At 39.6% G+C, this 14403-nt stretch overlaps 1 protein-coding gene across 1 annotated transcript; it reads right to left on the bottom strand.

The window, feature by feature from the left end:
* Positions 1-1537: 1537 nt before the first annotated feature.
* On the bottom strand, positions 1538-14058 carry LOC107776832 (uncharacterized). Its single transcript, XM_016596768.2, has 9 exons — positions 13826-14058; positions 13570-13619; positions 12154-13401; positions 8223-8311; positions 6279-6381; positions 6079-6183; positions 2965-3082; positions 2032-2190; positions 1538-1878 (listed from the first exon to the last, which is right to left on the bottom strand). The coding sequence occupies exons 1-9, from the start codon at positions 13980-13982 to the stop codon at positions 1712-1714; spliced, it is 2196 nt and encodes a 731-aa protein (XP_016452254.2). The 5' UTR covers positions 13983-14058; the 3' UTR covers positions 1538-1711.
* Between the last annotated feature and the right edge of the window lie 345 nt (positions 14059-14403).

Raw genomic sequence — 14403 nt, 5'->3', positions numbered from 1 at the left:
GGTATTTACTTTTTAGCCAGTGTTTTTAATGTTGAGCAAAAATAGCCACTACTCTATTAAAATTGATACGAAAAGTCTGTTTTTACCCTTTCTTCATGAGTGATGTGTAAATATTAAGGATATGGTGTCCTTAATTTCGTTAGTGATGTGTAAAATATTAAGGACACCATGTCCTTAACATTTACAATGCACATATGAAGTTAAGGACATGATGTCCTAAAGTTTAACAACAGAAGTTGCAAATACAGGTTAATGATATTATGTCCTTAACATTTACACTGCACACATGAAGTTAAGGACACCATGTCCTTAATATTTACATTGCACATATGAAGTTAAGGAGACGATGTCCTAAAGTTTAACAACAGAAGTTGCAAATACAAGTTAATGATATTATGCCCTTAACATTTACACAGCACATATGAAGTTAAGGACACCATGTCCTTATTTTTTATACATCATTTACTGCACATATGAAGTTAAGGACGTAATGTCCTAAAGTTTATCAGCAGAAGGTGCAAATATAGGACATTTTATCCTTAATATTTACACATCACTCATGAAGTTAAGGACACTATGTCCTTAACATTTACAATGAACACATGAAGTTAAGGACATGATGTCCTAAAGTTTAACAACAGGAGGTACAAATACAAGTTAAGGACATTATGTCTTTAACATTTACATTGCATACATGAAGTTAAGGACACCACGTCCTTAACATTTACACTATACATATGAAGTTAAGGACATGATGTCCTAAAGTTTAACAACAGAAGTTGCAAGTACAAGTTAATGATATTATGTCCTTAACATTTACATTGCACACATTAAGTTAAGGACACCATGTCCTTAACATTTACACTGCACATATGAAGTTAAGGACATGGTGTCCTAAAATTTAGCAGCAGAAGGTGCAAATACAGGGCACATTGTCCTAAATATTTACACAACATTCATGAAGTTAAGGACACCATGTCCTTAATATTTACACAACACCTATGTCTAGCACAAGGGTATTTTTGTCCGGCGGATAAAAATTTATTAAGCACTAGCTAAAGAGTAAATACATTTAAAACAGTGGCTAAAAAGTAAAGACATCTCTAATCAGTGGCTTTATGTACACTTCCCCCAACATTAACAAGGACCAAAAGCCTCATGAGGTATTAACCAATATGTGCTATACTGCTTGAGCTCATACGCACCAAAATATTTCATTCTTTAACTTACTTTTACATATTGAACCACAATTCACATGGTATGTTTTTGTTTTATTATCTAGTACTCGATAACTTGGTACAATATTATTAGGTCATGAGTTAGTATGAGAGATCTTTTTTCATTTTTTGATATTTCACAGAAGGTATAGTAAGCATTTGGACAATATTTAGTTGAAGTTGAAAAAAAAGAATATTTGAAGTTGAAAGTTTAAAAGTATATTGGAACTTCATGTTTGCTTAAATATTTCCTCACCGTGTTTAGTTTTATCATATACTAGGAAGGATAGGACATAACTATCAAAGTTAACACAGTAAACTAAAAAAGGAAGATGATATAGGAAGCAAAAAAGGTTGACTCTACAACTTCACAACACTGCAAAAACACCATGCTCAAATCTAGGTGAGTCACAACTAGCAAATCTCGGTTCCAGATAAAAGGTAAAACAACTATTAATATACAGATAGGTTTCCTTATCATGTCCCTTCAAGATTCAGTAACGCCTACCACCAGACGTTGACATTAGGATTCGATTTGGCTTCTTCCCCCTCTTCCCTGCAGCATCATTTGATTTAGACGCATTGGGACCTTCAACAGCTTTTGCTTTGGACGTTACATTTGCAAAGGACAGGGTTTCAGAACTCCTTGTTCCTGAGAGAACTGAAGTCCACAGGTTATGAGCACTAATCCCACATAAGCAAAACCAAACAATAGCATGTTTACAGCAAATTGTGATGAAAACATGATAGAGAAGAATTGAGATTATAGCAGATATTCAATGTCAAAAGTCAACTATGAGAATTAAAAAGATACCAGATGCAACAGTAGAATCACGTCTGGGCTCATCCGTCTTCAGTGCTGGAAGATCACATCCAGCGGCAAAACCAAGCCTTGCAACATTGGAAAACAGTTGCTTGCCTCCAGGCACTAGGGAGCTTGATGATGTAACAGTCGTACTCGTACTTCCCAAAGCTTATCACAGGTGCAAACACAAGAACAATCATTTCAACTAACGGGATAACGGCTAGCACATAGGTAAAGCAATATTATAAGAACTTCAAAAAATGCCAAATGTACCAAGGCTTTTGCAATCATGAAGAAGAGATAAACAGTTAATAGCGTCGGTGTCAATATTGCATACGGCAAAAGTCAAACTTCTCAAAAACCCACCAGTATTCAAGCTCAATTTAGCTTCCAACAGTAACCATTTTCTATAACGATTTGACTCACATACTTACTAGCAAGAAAGTGATTGTATATGTTGAGACATAATTAAGTAAATAACAGTATGTTCTTTCTAATAGCTTAAGCTTTTAGATGATATGATCAAATACTTCAACATGGTAGCAGAGCCGGCAAATGTTCTAAGTTCAAGTCTCACCGCCACCCATTATTAGAAATGAATTTCACGTGCTTGGTACATGAAATTGAATCAAATCTCGCAGGTAAGGGGCGTGTGAAAGAGACAATTAAATAAAGACAAGTGTAATCTCTCTAACAACTTAAACTTTTAGATAAGATAGATCACACACTTCAACAATGTGCACAAATTAAGCACTTTATTAGATGAAGATTATGCACTTAAAGGAATATAGTTGTCTTATAACCAACCAAGTAATGGTATGATCATCTTCCACTTATATAAAGACTGGGAAATTAGCATATATACTCTGGGATGGTTAAAATTCCAAACCACGTAAGATGAGAACATAAACCCATTTACATAAATAGCAATTTTTGACGTACCTTCGAAGTCATCGCTAGTGAAATTAGGCTGTTCTGTGTAAGAAGGTCCTGCAAAGCTAAAAGGCAAAGGCTCTAAGTGCATGCCAATGGCTTCAGCTTTAACTTTTTCACGCAGTTCCTGAAAAAAGAAAAATATCATCTTTGAAGAGTTTCTCAACAATAAAAAAAAGAAGGAATCATCCAAACCAAGTTTCTTATCAAATCGTGTGCACTGTCAACTTGGGGTATCATCAGAGCGTAACCAATGCTGAGAAGAAAGAGATGTGGACAGAGCATTAACAAGTTGTTTTTCAATACAAGACATCCAAACCAGTATAACGACCTTATTCCAATCTAGCCAAGAAAAGGGATGGCAGTGGGGCAAGGCCATCTATAGCTGGGTAAAGGGATGTCAATGATGTACTCCCCCCGTTAGGTTAGTTTTTCTTCTCTTTCACCGCTTTACTTATTTTTCTTCTCGTCAATTTTTTTTATATCATTTTGATTTCTTTTTTATATATAAGATGTGAGAGCATCTCTAGAGGCTTTATAAGTCATCTCTTGGGCCCAACTGTCCATCTTATTTTGGGTTAAATGAAGTAGGATGGATTAGCATCTCTATATGCGAATTCTTAACCGACCAACACTCTGTCCCATACAACATGGCTGGTCTAACCACCGCTCTATAGAATTTACCTTTGAGCCTCAGTGACACCTTCTTGTCACATAGGACTCCAGGTTAGCATCCGAAATTCTTTTTTTTTATAAGGTAAATTGTATTAATCAAAAGGAAGAAAAAACTCCCGCATACAAGAAGTATACCAAAAAGTAGAGAATTTACATCAGAAGAACATCATGGAAAATCGGGAAGCTTTCTATGACAACATCACTTACAGGGTGGGAGATTGAAGGAGAATCAACTTTTGGAATCACAGGTGGTGTGGAGAGGATACTTTGAGGGGGTTTTTCCCCCACGTCTTCAGAGTTTCAAACCAGAAGGAATTGATGGTCCAACAGATTCGCAAGAAGCATGAAGAGGGGGTAGTATGGGACCTCTCTTTTAGAAGGAACATGCAAGATTGAGAGATTTCAGAGCTCCAAAATTTGTTAGCACTGCTATACGGGCAAGACAGGCCCCATCCATCTTGCGATTCTTGGAGATGGGGGTTGTGTGGCGATGGTTTGTTCACCGTAAAGTCATTTTACCAGAGTGTTGGCGAGAGAGGAGGCCACTTTTCCATACTCATCGATCTGGATTCCTAAAGCGCCCACGAAGGTGTGCTTTTTTGCATGGCTAACAGCGAGAGGAGTGATCTTGACAGCTGAAAATCTGCGAAAGAGAGGAATTACACTTGTTAGTTGGTGCTACATGTGTAAAAGCTCAGGGGAAGAAGTTGATCATCTTCTGCTGCATTACCCTGTGTCCTGGGGTTTGTGGAGGGAAATCTTGAATCTTTTTTGTGTTCAATGGGTGATGCCAAACACTGTAAAGGAAATGCTATATAGCTGGGCCGGTTTCCGTAGAAGAAGCAAGCAAAAGGCATGGAAATTCGCCTCGTTAGCTCTCATGTGGATAGTGTGGGGAGAGAGAAATAGGAGAGTTTTTGAGGGGATTGAGTCTCCGTTTTTACATCTTAAGAATAGTCTTTTATCTTTGATCGCTTTTTGGTGCACACATACAACTTTACATCTTAAGAATAGTCTTTTATCTTTGATCGCTTTTTGGTGCACACATACAACCCCTACATGTGTAGAAGATTGAGCATCTTTTGTAGAGAATCATGTTCTGATGTAAATTCTCTACTTTTTGGTATACTTCTTGTATGCGGGAGTTTTTTCTTCCTTTTGATTAATACAATTTACCTTATCAAAAAAAAAAGAGGACTCAGGATGCTAACCTGGAGTCATATGTGACAAGAAGGTGCCACTGAGGCTCAAAGGTAAATTCTATAGAGCGGTGGTTAGACCAGTCATGTTGTATGGGACAGAGTGTTGGCCGGTTAAGAACTCGCATATCCAGAGAATGAAAGTAGCAGAAATGAGGATGTTGAGGTGGATATGCGGGCACACTAGGATGGATAAGATTAGGAATGAAGATATTCAGGAGAAGGTGGGTGTGGCCCCGATGGATGACAAGATGCGGGAAGCTAGGCTCAGATGGTTCGGGCACGTGCGGAGGAGAAGTCCAAACGCCCTAGTTAGGAGATGTGAGCGGTTGGCTTTGACAAGTATAAGAAAAGTCAGAGGGTGGCCCAAGAAGTATTGGGGAGAGATGATCATGCAGGAAATGGCGAGGCTTAAGATTTCCGAGGACACGGCCCTTGATAGGAAAGTGTAGAGGTCTAGCATTAGGGTTGTAGGATAGGGGGTAGCGGAGCTCTTTGCTACTCTGCACCGGATGAGAGGCTAGTCTGACAGGGTTGTGTCCTAGAGTGCTAGTGGTTATTGTTGTGTCCACACTTCTCTTTCACTTTTCATAGTACTGGGCCTTTCTTACGTGCTACTGTTATTGTTTTTCATCTATTTTCTGGTACTTTTGATTCTGTTACTATTTTTATGCCTTCTGTTGTTGGTACTGATATATTGTCTTTTCGTCTGCTTGAGCTGAGGGTCTATCGGAAACAGCCTCTCTACCCCTTGGGGGTATGGGTAAGGTATGCGTACACTCTACCCTCCCCAAACCCCACTTGTGAGATTTTACTGGGTTGTTGTTGTTGTTGAAGTAGGATGGATTAGGGACTTCCTAGTATAAAACTATCAGTTAAGGACTGGCTTAACGGTTTTACTTGTCAATCTTATTGTGAACCAGAGCAATTCTGATGCGTTTTTAGCTTATAACATATATGTTGATCTTAAGCGTTCTTATTTTGCTATAAGAAAATTAATCTTATAACACAAAAAGGATCTAGTTACATGCTAAAGGTAGACCGTGGAATCCTACACATTTTCTCTCTTAAAAGTCCCTCCACTGATCTTCAGCAGGTGTTATTTATATCCTGCACTTGAATCTTTTAGCACTTTCCGTTGTTCACTCTGGGATTTTCTAAGGATCATAAACCCATGATGTTAAACCAATCAATTGCACAAGAACAGAAAAATCAACTGAAATTCTGATGAGAAGCATGGGCTACAAACCTTCCTAGCTAGCCACTTCCTTTGTTTTTCCCTACTTTTGATCTCCTCCATAAATGGAGAAAGTGCATCCATGGGCAATATCTTGCTGAGATCAATTTCACAGAGCTGAAAATTACAAGCGAAAATAATTAGAGCAAACCAAACAATTAATGAAGGAAAGTCAACACACTTCCAGAAATAAGAATCATAGTAGCAAGTACCTGAAACGTTGTTGTCAAAGAAAAATGACTTAAGAAGCGGTAGCGCCTTCTCATGGCCTCAGATTGCGTCACAGACTCCATTTGTAATATTTTCCCACAAATTCTGTACCCAAAATTTCCTCTTCTAAGTGGTTAACAAATGGCATATGCTCAAATATATTCACATAGACAGGTATATAATGTTATTTTTGGGTAAGCATGGTATTTACCACCCTTTAGCCTCTGTCCCTCCCCACTGGTAAACCTATTCCCTCACCTCACCCACCTACCCCAAAATAAAAGAAACCTGTCACAGCAAGCGGCAACCCTGTGCCTTTTCTAACTCCCACATATCCATCCTTCCCCTTTATCATAGCAAATCCATCCTTCCCCTTTGTCATAGCAAATCCATCCTTCCTATGGCCTTCGCAAGCCAGAGGGAATCGCCATCCCCAACCCTTCTGGTCAGTTTACCAGCAGCACCTACAGTTCCTCTAGAATATGTCCAAATTATATGACTCCCCTACCCAAATTCACTTTGAATCACAGTTCGAGAACTGAAAATGAAGCTAACTACCTTCTGTTACGTAGGTGAGAGAAGGTAAAGGGGGTTGAAATGAGATTTAAGCTGAAACTTTGAGGGGAGGGGACTCCCCCCTTCATGTCATGTAAAGCCCTCTTTTCCTTTTTATGCAACTTAGATAAATTGGTCTAATAATCCCCACTTCATATTTTGGGAGAAGGGGCCTTATAAAAGATGCATACATAAAAAGGTAACCTTTAAGGGGCTGGAGGGACATTAACACAAACCTCACCGTTCTTACCCGCAAGAAGAACATAGGGTGAGTAACATTCATCTTTCCCCCAATGTGACCTAAGTTGCGATAGATTCACCAGTTACCTGGTTGTGCCAATATCATAACCAATCTATGATTTGGTCTATAGATGAAACCAAAATTTGACGAAGGATGAAATTGCACAAGCTAGATATGGTGAATATTAAGGATAAAGTTGAGCAAAATAATAAGCACTAAAAAGGAAAAGAAAAAAAAAAAGGCAAGAAAAGAGGGAAAAGAAAGGGAGGACCACATTCAACAGACTGTTGACACTACCAGCCGGCCACTCTGTTCTCGCCTGCTTTGCCGAAACATTCCTTCATTGTTGCAGAAATTCTCCCCTCAACGCCCCTTATAATTCATACTCTCACACCCTTTGAGACCCCCTGCACACCATAGCCCTGTGCAAACTCCTCTACACCCCAAGCTTAGCATATCCCCTGCTCCTTTCCCAATCACTATTCACTATCTCTGTCCCTCCCTAGAACTTGTCGTAACCATTTTTTTTCCTATGATTCAGATGCATCACGCCCTTCCTTTGCTTGCCGAGATCGTCAAAACCTCCCCCTTCACAGAACACCTCTTCCAGAATCCCTTTCTGAATTAGCTATTCTCTGATGAAAAGTGAGTATTGGGATTTAATCTGTTTGTTGGCTTGCCAGCTATCTAGCAAAAGAAGATTTTTCAAATTGTACCTCCAAACTTTGTCCAGTAGGTCACATGTTTCAAAATAGAGCTAAGTTCTAGTAGCCAATCGCACCAAGGACCATCCGGAACAGAATACATCTATCAAGGACAAAATTGAAACCCCAGAAGAATAGGGACGAAATTGCAACTTCCATCAAGGAGTAAATTAATCCACTTAAGACATTCGTACAATCTGATCATTGCCTCCTTACAAATGACGGTAAAGTATAAAACAACCTAAATGTATCAAAACTGATATTGATGGGTCCTTAGGTGTGCAGTTCCTTTGAAACCAACTAAAATAGACACAATAAAACAGAGATCCCTTTCGCCGATGTCAATGAGGAATGAACAATCAAAAAAACAAAACAGAGACCCCTATGCCACCTATCACTGGAAAATACAGCATAACTTACTGTAAGAATGTAATTAGCTTTCAAACCTGTTAGGAAGACTATCATAGCCACCGTAATAATGCAGAAGACACTTCATGTTCAGTGGATTAAGGATAAGGTGCTGACCATCAATTGCCTGAAATAATCAGAAAAACATAAAACATGTATAAAGTTGTGCATTACATATCTCACACACACAACAAAAAGAAAAAAGAAGGATATTGACTAAACAGAAATGTTATGCTTAGTTTGAGTTGACAAGGTGGATTGCTCTGATGGTAAGCACCCTCCACTTCCAACCAAGAGGTTGTGAGTTCGAGTCACCCCAAGAGCAAGGTGGGGAGTTCTTGGAGGGAAGGATGCCGAGGGTCTATTGGAAACAGCCTCTCTACCCCAGGGTAGGGGTAAGGTCTGCGTACACACTACCCTCCCCAGACCCCGGAAGCAGAAGAAAGCATGAGAAATGACCCCCAGGCAATTAATTGGACCATTTGAAGAAGAGGCAAAAGAGGACCTTTGAAGGTGTCAATAACACATATTCACAAGTGGAAAGTCTGTCACTCTTTTCAGTCTATTTTTGAAGCCAAAGCATTCAAGTTTCTACGAATGATCAGATGACCATCATGGAAAACAATATCTTTGTATGGTACATCTATATTTTTGCATACATGGGCTTCCCGTTTCTGTCAATGAAATCCCATCACTAGGTTCTACACAAAATTAAGAACGGAATTTTCTTTGTGGAAAATGGCTTTACCCCCACTTTGCCTGATGTATTTAAGTAAGGGAAACTATCTATATCTATATCTACATATAGAGTTTTTGATCAGCAGCTAAAACCCCACCGAAGAACTTGTTCATGAAAAGGTAGATTCAACAGAATGAAATCAATCACTTCAAAACAACAATAAAGTCTGAAACTTGCTACAAGTCATCCCAACCACCAGCAACAAACTGAGTGCCTGAAAACACTGGAAACAACAACGACGACCCAGTAAAATCCCACAAGTGGGGTCGGAAAACGATACACGTCCGGTGGGACTCGAACCCACAATGTTATGAAAACACTGGAAAGACTTCTCTTTTATACCTCCCTTCAATTCAATAATGTTATGAAACTCAGGTGAGGAATAAGTACCATGCAAACAGAAAAGAACCAAATATCCAACAAAAATAGTGATCTTAGAGACCAAGGTTCAAATTCCAAAAAAGAAAAAAAAAAACGCTTCGGGATGTTTTTCCATCTGCCAAACCTTGATGGACATGGTTACCGAGTACTTGTGCTTGGCAGGTCCTCGGTAAAATAGTGCACACCAAGCTGGACATGGCACCATCATTATAAGAAAATAGTGATCTTTGGCTATTTCATTGGTACCTGTCAAGCACATATGATCTTACTACTTTTGTTGTCAAGTATGCCACAGTCGTTGAAGAAATAGGTTATTTTCTTCTTACAAGGTCTAATCACCTCATGAGCTAACTTTTAGTATGAGCTACGCTCAAGGTCCATTTGCTTAGCTATGTATCAGAGCTAGATTCATCCCTATTCTTTGTTACTCAATAGTGGCTACCATGCTATGTTGTCTACTCTCCAAATGTCCAGTCCTTGACGTAAGGGGCAGGACCAGAGGAGGGGGGGTTTAACATAAGTGTCTCATATTTGTAAAAAAAAATTGGTTACTGCCTCCTTATATTTTTCCGGGTAATCCTCACCTCATGAGCTAGCTTTAGGGGTGAGTTAAGCCAAATGTCCAGTTTCTTAACAATAAACATGCATCTAAATATAGTACACAAGTACTTGCATAAGAAAGACAACATAATGATTAAGATGTTCTTTTTTTGAGAAGGATTAAGATGTTCTTTTGAAAACATGACAAGGTTTGAATTGAGATGTTCCCTCGAGAATATGGCAGTTTGAATTCCACATACTTACAACAACAACAACAACGACCCAGTGGAATCCACAAGTGGGGTCTGAGGAGGGTAGTGTGTAGTGTGCACTATGGATGTTTACCGGAAGGGCTGGACATGGGAAAAAACAGCCCGTCCGGTTAGTGGGGCGGGCTGGTTAGTGGACTGGGATTCCGGGCTAGTAGTGGGCTGGGATATTCCGGGTTTTGGTGGGCCCGCCCGGGTTCGGGCTTATCAGGTCCGGGTTATTTTTTTTTTTTTTAGTGTATTATGTTTCCTTGTTCAATGTAATTGTTACTTTAAGTGTTTGCAAACTTTTAAATAATAAAATATGTATTTTAAGGCATAAAATTAAACTTTTAAACTTAAAAGTTTAAAGTTTTAAATTTGAAATTTGAATTTTAAAATTGAAATTAAGTGGCTACATAAAATTAATTAATAAGACCAATATGTAAGGATCAAACTTCAAAGGCTTTCCATTTTATATTTTCATTGCATAATAATATTTTAATTAACTTGTCTTATAAACTAACACATTAAACTTAAATAAGTCTAACAAATTCAAAATAACCCAAATTATCTCAAATCAACTTAAATACGAATTACTAGAGGACGGACAAGACAACCCTTGATATGCCTCCTTAAACCAGTTGTGCCTCCCACTTTCGATGAACATTAAAGACTCGACCACAGTTCTTGCACTCTACTTTGCGAACTTCTTCATTTTCTTCTACCACCTCAAAGTGTCCCCAAATATGTAAGCGCACTCTAGAAGCACGAGGCATGATTTAACTTGAACCTAACAAAAATGATAACCACACTTCACTTGATAATTGTAATTTTGTAGTGGCTACCATAAATAATTGATAAAACTTGAAATATTAATTAATTGAGAAGTTGAGAGCAATAAGCAATTCAATAATCAAGGGAATTGAGAGAGAATTAGAGTGAAGAAGAGAACAAGTTGTGAAAAAAATGAAGAAAAGGGGGCTATTTATAGTTATTAAAAGACTAAGAATGTAATTTATCAATTATTAGAGGGTGGATGGGCTATTATAGCAAGGGGATAGGCCGAAATGGCTAAAAGTGCAAAAAATGGTCGTTGCCCAACGGTCATTTTTTATTTTGACCATTGGCAACGGTCAGAATTTAAAAAAAATAAATTACAACATAAACCGGGCTGGATCGAGCTGGACCGGGCTGGAAGTGTTAGCAGGCTAGCCGGGTTCCGGTGCACCGGTAGCCAAAAAAGGCCCGACCCCGTCCGGCACAACCCCCCTACCCTAGCCAAACCGTCCTACCCCTTACTGAACCGGGCTGACCCGGGCCGAACCAGGTCGAACTGGGTCGTTAGTGGGCCGGGCTGGCCCGATTAACACCCTTAGTGTGTACGCAGACCTTACCCTCCGGAGTAGAGGCTGTTTCCGATAGACCATCGGCTCACGACGATAGTAAAGGACAGTGAAGCTGTAACATCAAAGGAAGTCAGAAAAATAACACCAACGTGATAACCAGACAGCAGAAAGAAAAGCAATAACAATAAGCAGTAACAAAGGTATAGCACTGCAGACATAATGGAAGTAATAATGACACAACAAGAGCCACTAGCCTAACCTGCAACCCTAATGAAGTAATATGGACACATAGGAGCTACCACCAGCCTAAGACACAACACTATCAGACTAGCCTCCTACCTCCTAACCTACAACCTTAATGCTCGACCTCCACAGCTTCTTATGAAGGGCCATGTCCTCGGAAATCTGAAGTCGTACCATGTCCTGCCTGATCACCTCTCCCTAAACTTTTTAGGCCGCCCTCTACCTCTACTCATACCCATCAAGGCAAGCCGCTCACACCTCCTTACCGGGGCATCCATGCTTCTCCTCCGCACGTGCCCGAACCATCTAAGCCTAACTTCCCACATCTTGTCTTCCATGGAAGCCACGCCCACCTTCCCGCTCTTGAATTCCACATACTTACAGAAAATAATTACTCACAAAAAGGTTATTTAATCATTCCTCCCCTATGCATATGGTACCAAAAAACATGATCTGCAATTAAATTCACCTGGTAGAAACTGTAGGAATTGATCTCTTCTCTGTCTGTAACGCCACTATTGTCTTTCTGTAGGCTCTTGTTATTATCATATAAGGTCAACGCACAATCTCCTACTGATTCAGCATCTGCAGCTTGAATAAGCTGAGAGTCCCTCATTGCCTTATAGAGAGTTGATTTCTCCTGCGATATCAGCTTATCAGCGGGATGACTGGATGGCATTTCTGGAGTAGATTGACCAGCAGACGGGGTCTGAGAACTTTCTGGTGACAGAGATCCATTAGGACACTTTCCCAAATAATGGTCTCTGCTAGTGTTGTTTTTTTTGACAGCAATGTGTTGCTCATTCCAGTATTTCTTCCTCTGCTCCAATTGTTCCATTGCGGCACAGACAAAGGGAAGTTTCTCCATGTCATCAACTAGGCCTGAATCTGCTCTAGCTAACCAACTATCAAGATCAGACACTGCCTGTCGGACAGAAAGGTCGACATCTGAAGTAAATGTGAACTTAGAAAAGGACTTCTGAACCTCCTCTGTAGCACCAGTGCCATCATTATTTTTCAAAGATAAAGTAAATGAATCCTTGTGGCGGGTCAAAAGGACAAACTCTACGGCATCACCAACACGATGTTGCTTAACGTTCTCAATTTGGATGGTGTACAAATCCTTCGAAGATATCATCATAAAGCACAAGGGACATTTCTTCTTGAAAACGTCTTTATGCTCATCGTCTTCGTAGATCATTAAATATTGCATAACACAAGGAAAACAAAAGATATGACCACATGATGTTATCTGAGGACACAAAGGATCCTCTAAGCATATTGGGCATTGCACATGAAATGGAGTGGAATATCTCACACAAACAATATCCTCCCATTGTAAAATTTTGTCTGGATCCATTGAGTCAGGCGTGTAATTGCCTGAATCCAACAGAACAAACTTGTAATTTGCTTGGAGAAACAAGTCTTTGTTGTAAGGCTTTCTCTTCATGTATCTCCTTGGAGGTGGCGCCCTAGTTTGTGGACGAGAAATGGGATCATAATGAAAATTCAGCAAGTGGTTGCCACTAACCATCTGGGTTCTTCTTGGAGCTGAGCGCGTTGCAATTCCTTGAGGACTGTTGGAGCCAAAATGGTCGCGTCTGCTGGAAGGATCAATCGTCCCAGCTGATTTCCCTGGTTCATGCAGTGAGATTCTACCATTTTTGTGGCGTCCCAAACTTCTGAAACCATCTTGACTGGCACTGAGGCTATTCACCTGCAATATTTTGAAGAGCGCAAATCATCCAAGTAACAGGCAATGGGATGAACAAATAAGGAGTTAAAAAACAGATCATGACATTTAGCGTCTAAGGGGTGCATTTGTGAAAGAGCTGCATAATTAAATGGTTTAAGAGAAGAGAAGTTGCAAAGTGCAAAATTTTACCTTTTTGGAAGATCCACCAGTAGCATGTGATGTAGTAGGATCCATGTTTCCTGAGAAAACAAAAACTAAAGCATGATATGGAGAAAACATCTACATTGGGCAAGCTGAAGAGTACTATGATAGAGGTACTCATTCCCTTGAAAAACAAACAGAGGAAAAGGAAAACTCAACTGAAAAAGAGGTATGACGCAAGAAAAATGCAACAATATGACATTATAACATAGGCAGAGTTGAATTAGGTAAAAGAGCATAATACCTGAGAAGTTGTCGGAGGAAATTGAGGGAGAGTCGCCGAGTGGGCGAGAGGGTTCTTGTTGCTGTTTGGATCCATGATTGGAGTTAGGGTTTGGAGAGCTTGGGGAAGAAGAAGAGGAAGCCGTGTGATTGTCGCTATGGGCGGACAAGATGGACATGAAATTCCCACAAAGATTTCCTGGGAGATTACAGAGAGCGGGGGTTACTGCTGTTGATCTTTTCGGGCTTTAGCCTCCGAAGACCCAAATATATAACCCCCCCCCCCCCCGGGACCCCCAACCCCCCGGGGGAACAACTTGGCAAAAACACCCTTTAGCCATTCCAACAGTTTAGTTAATGAATACATTACTTCTAACATTGCATTAACTAGTACAAAATAGTTCTTTACTTTTAAGACATTTCAAAATAGTTCTTTTAATTATGGTCTCAAGTTAATTTTTATAGGTTATAGTTTAAACACTTCTTTTATTTTCCTCCCCTTGATTATGAATTTTGAAATGTCTTAAAAGTTTTTTAAGATATCATTTAATTGGGCAAGTGCACAAATAGTCATTCTCAGGAATGTTATTTAAAAATTAG

This window comes from Nicotiana tabacum, chromosome 17, assembly GCF_000715075.1.
Source record: "Nicotiana tabacum cultivar K326 chromosome 17, ASM71507v2, whole genome shotgun sequence".
NCBI classification, from domain to species: Eukaryota; Viridiplantae; Streptophyta; class Magnoliopsida; order Solanales; family Solanaceae; genus Nicotiana; species Nicotiana tabacum.
Note: the sequence above shows the minus strand (reverse complement) of the source record. Positions and strands in the feature narration are given on the sequence as shown.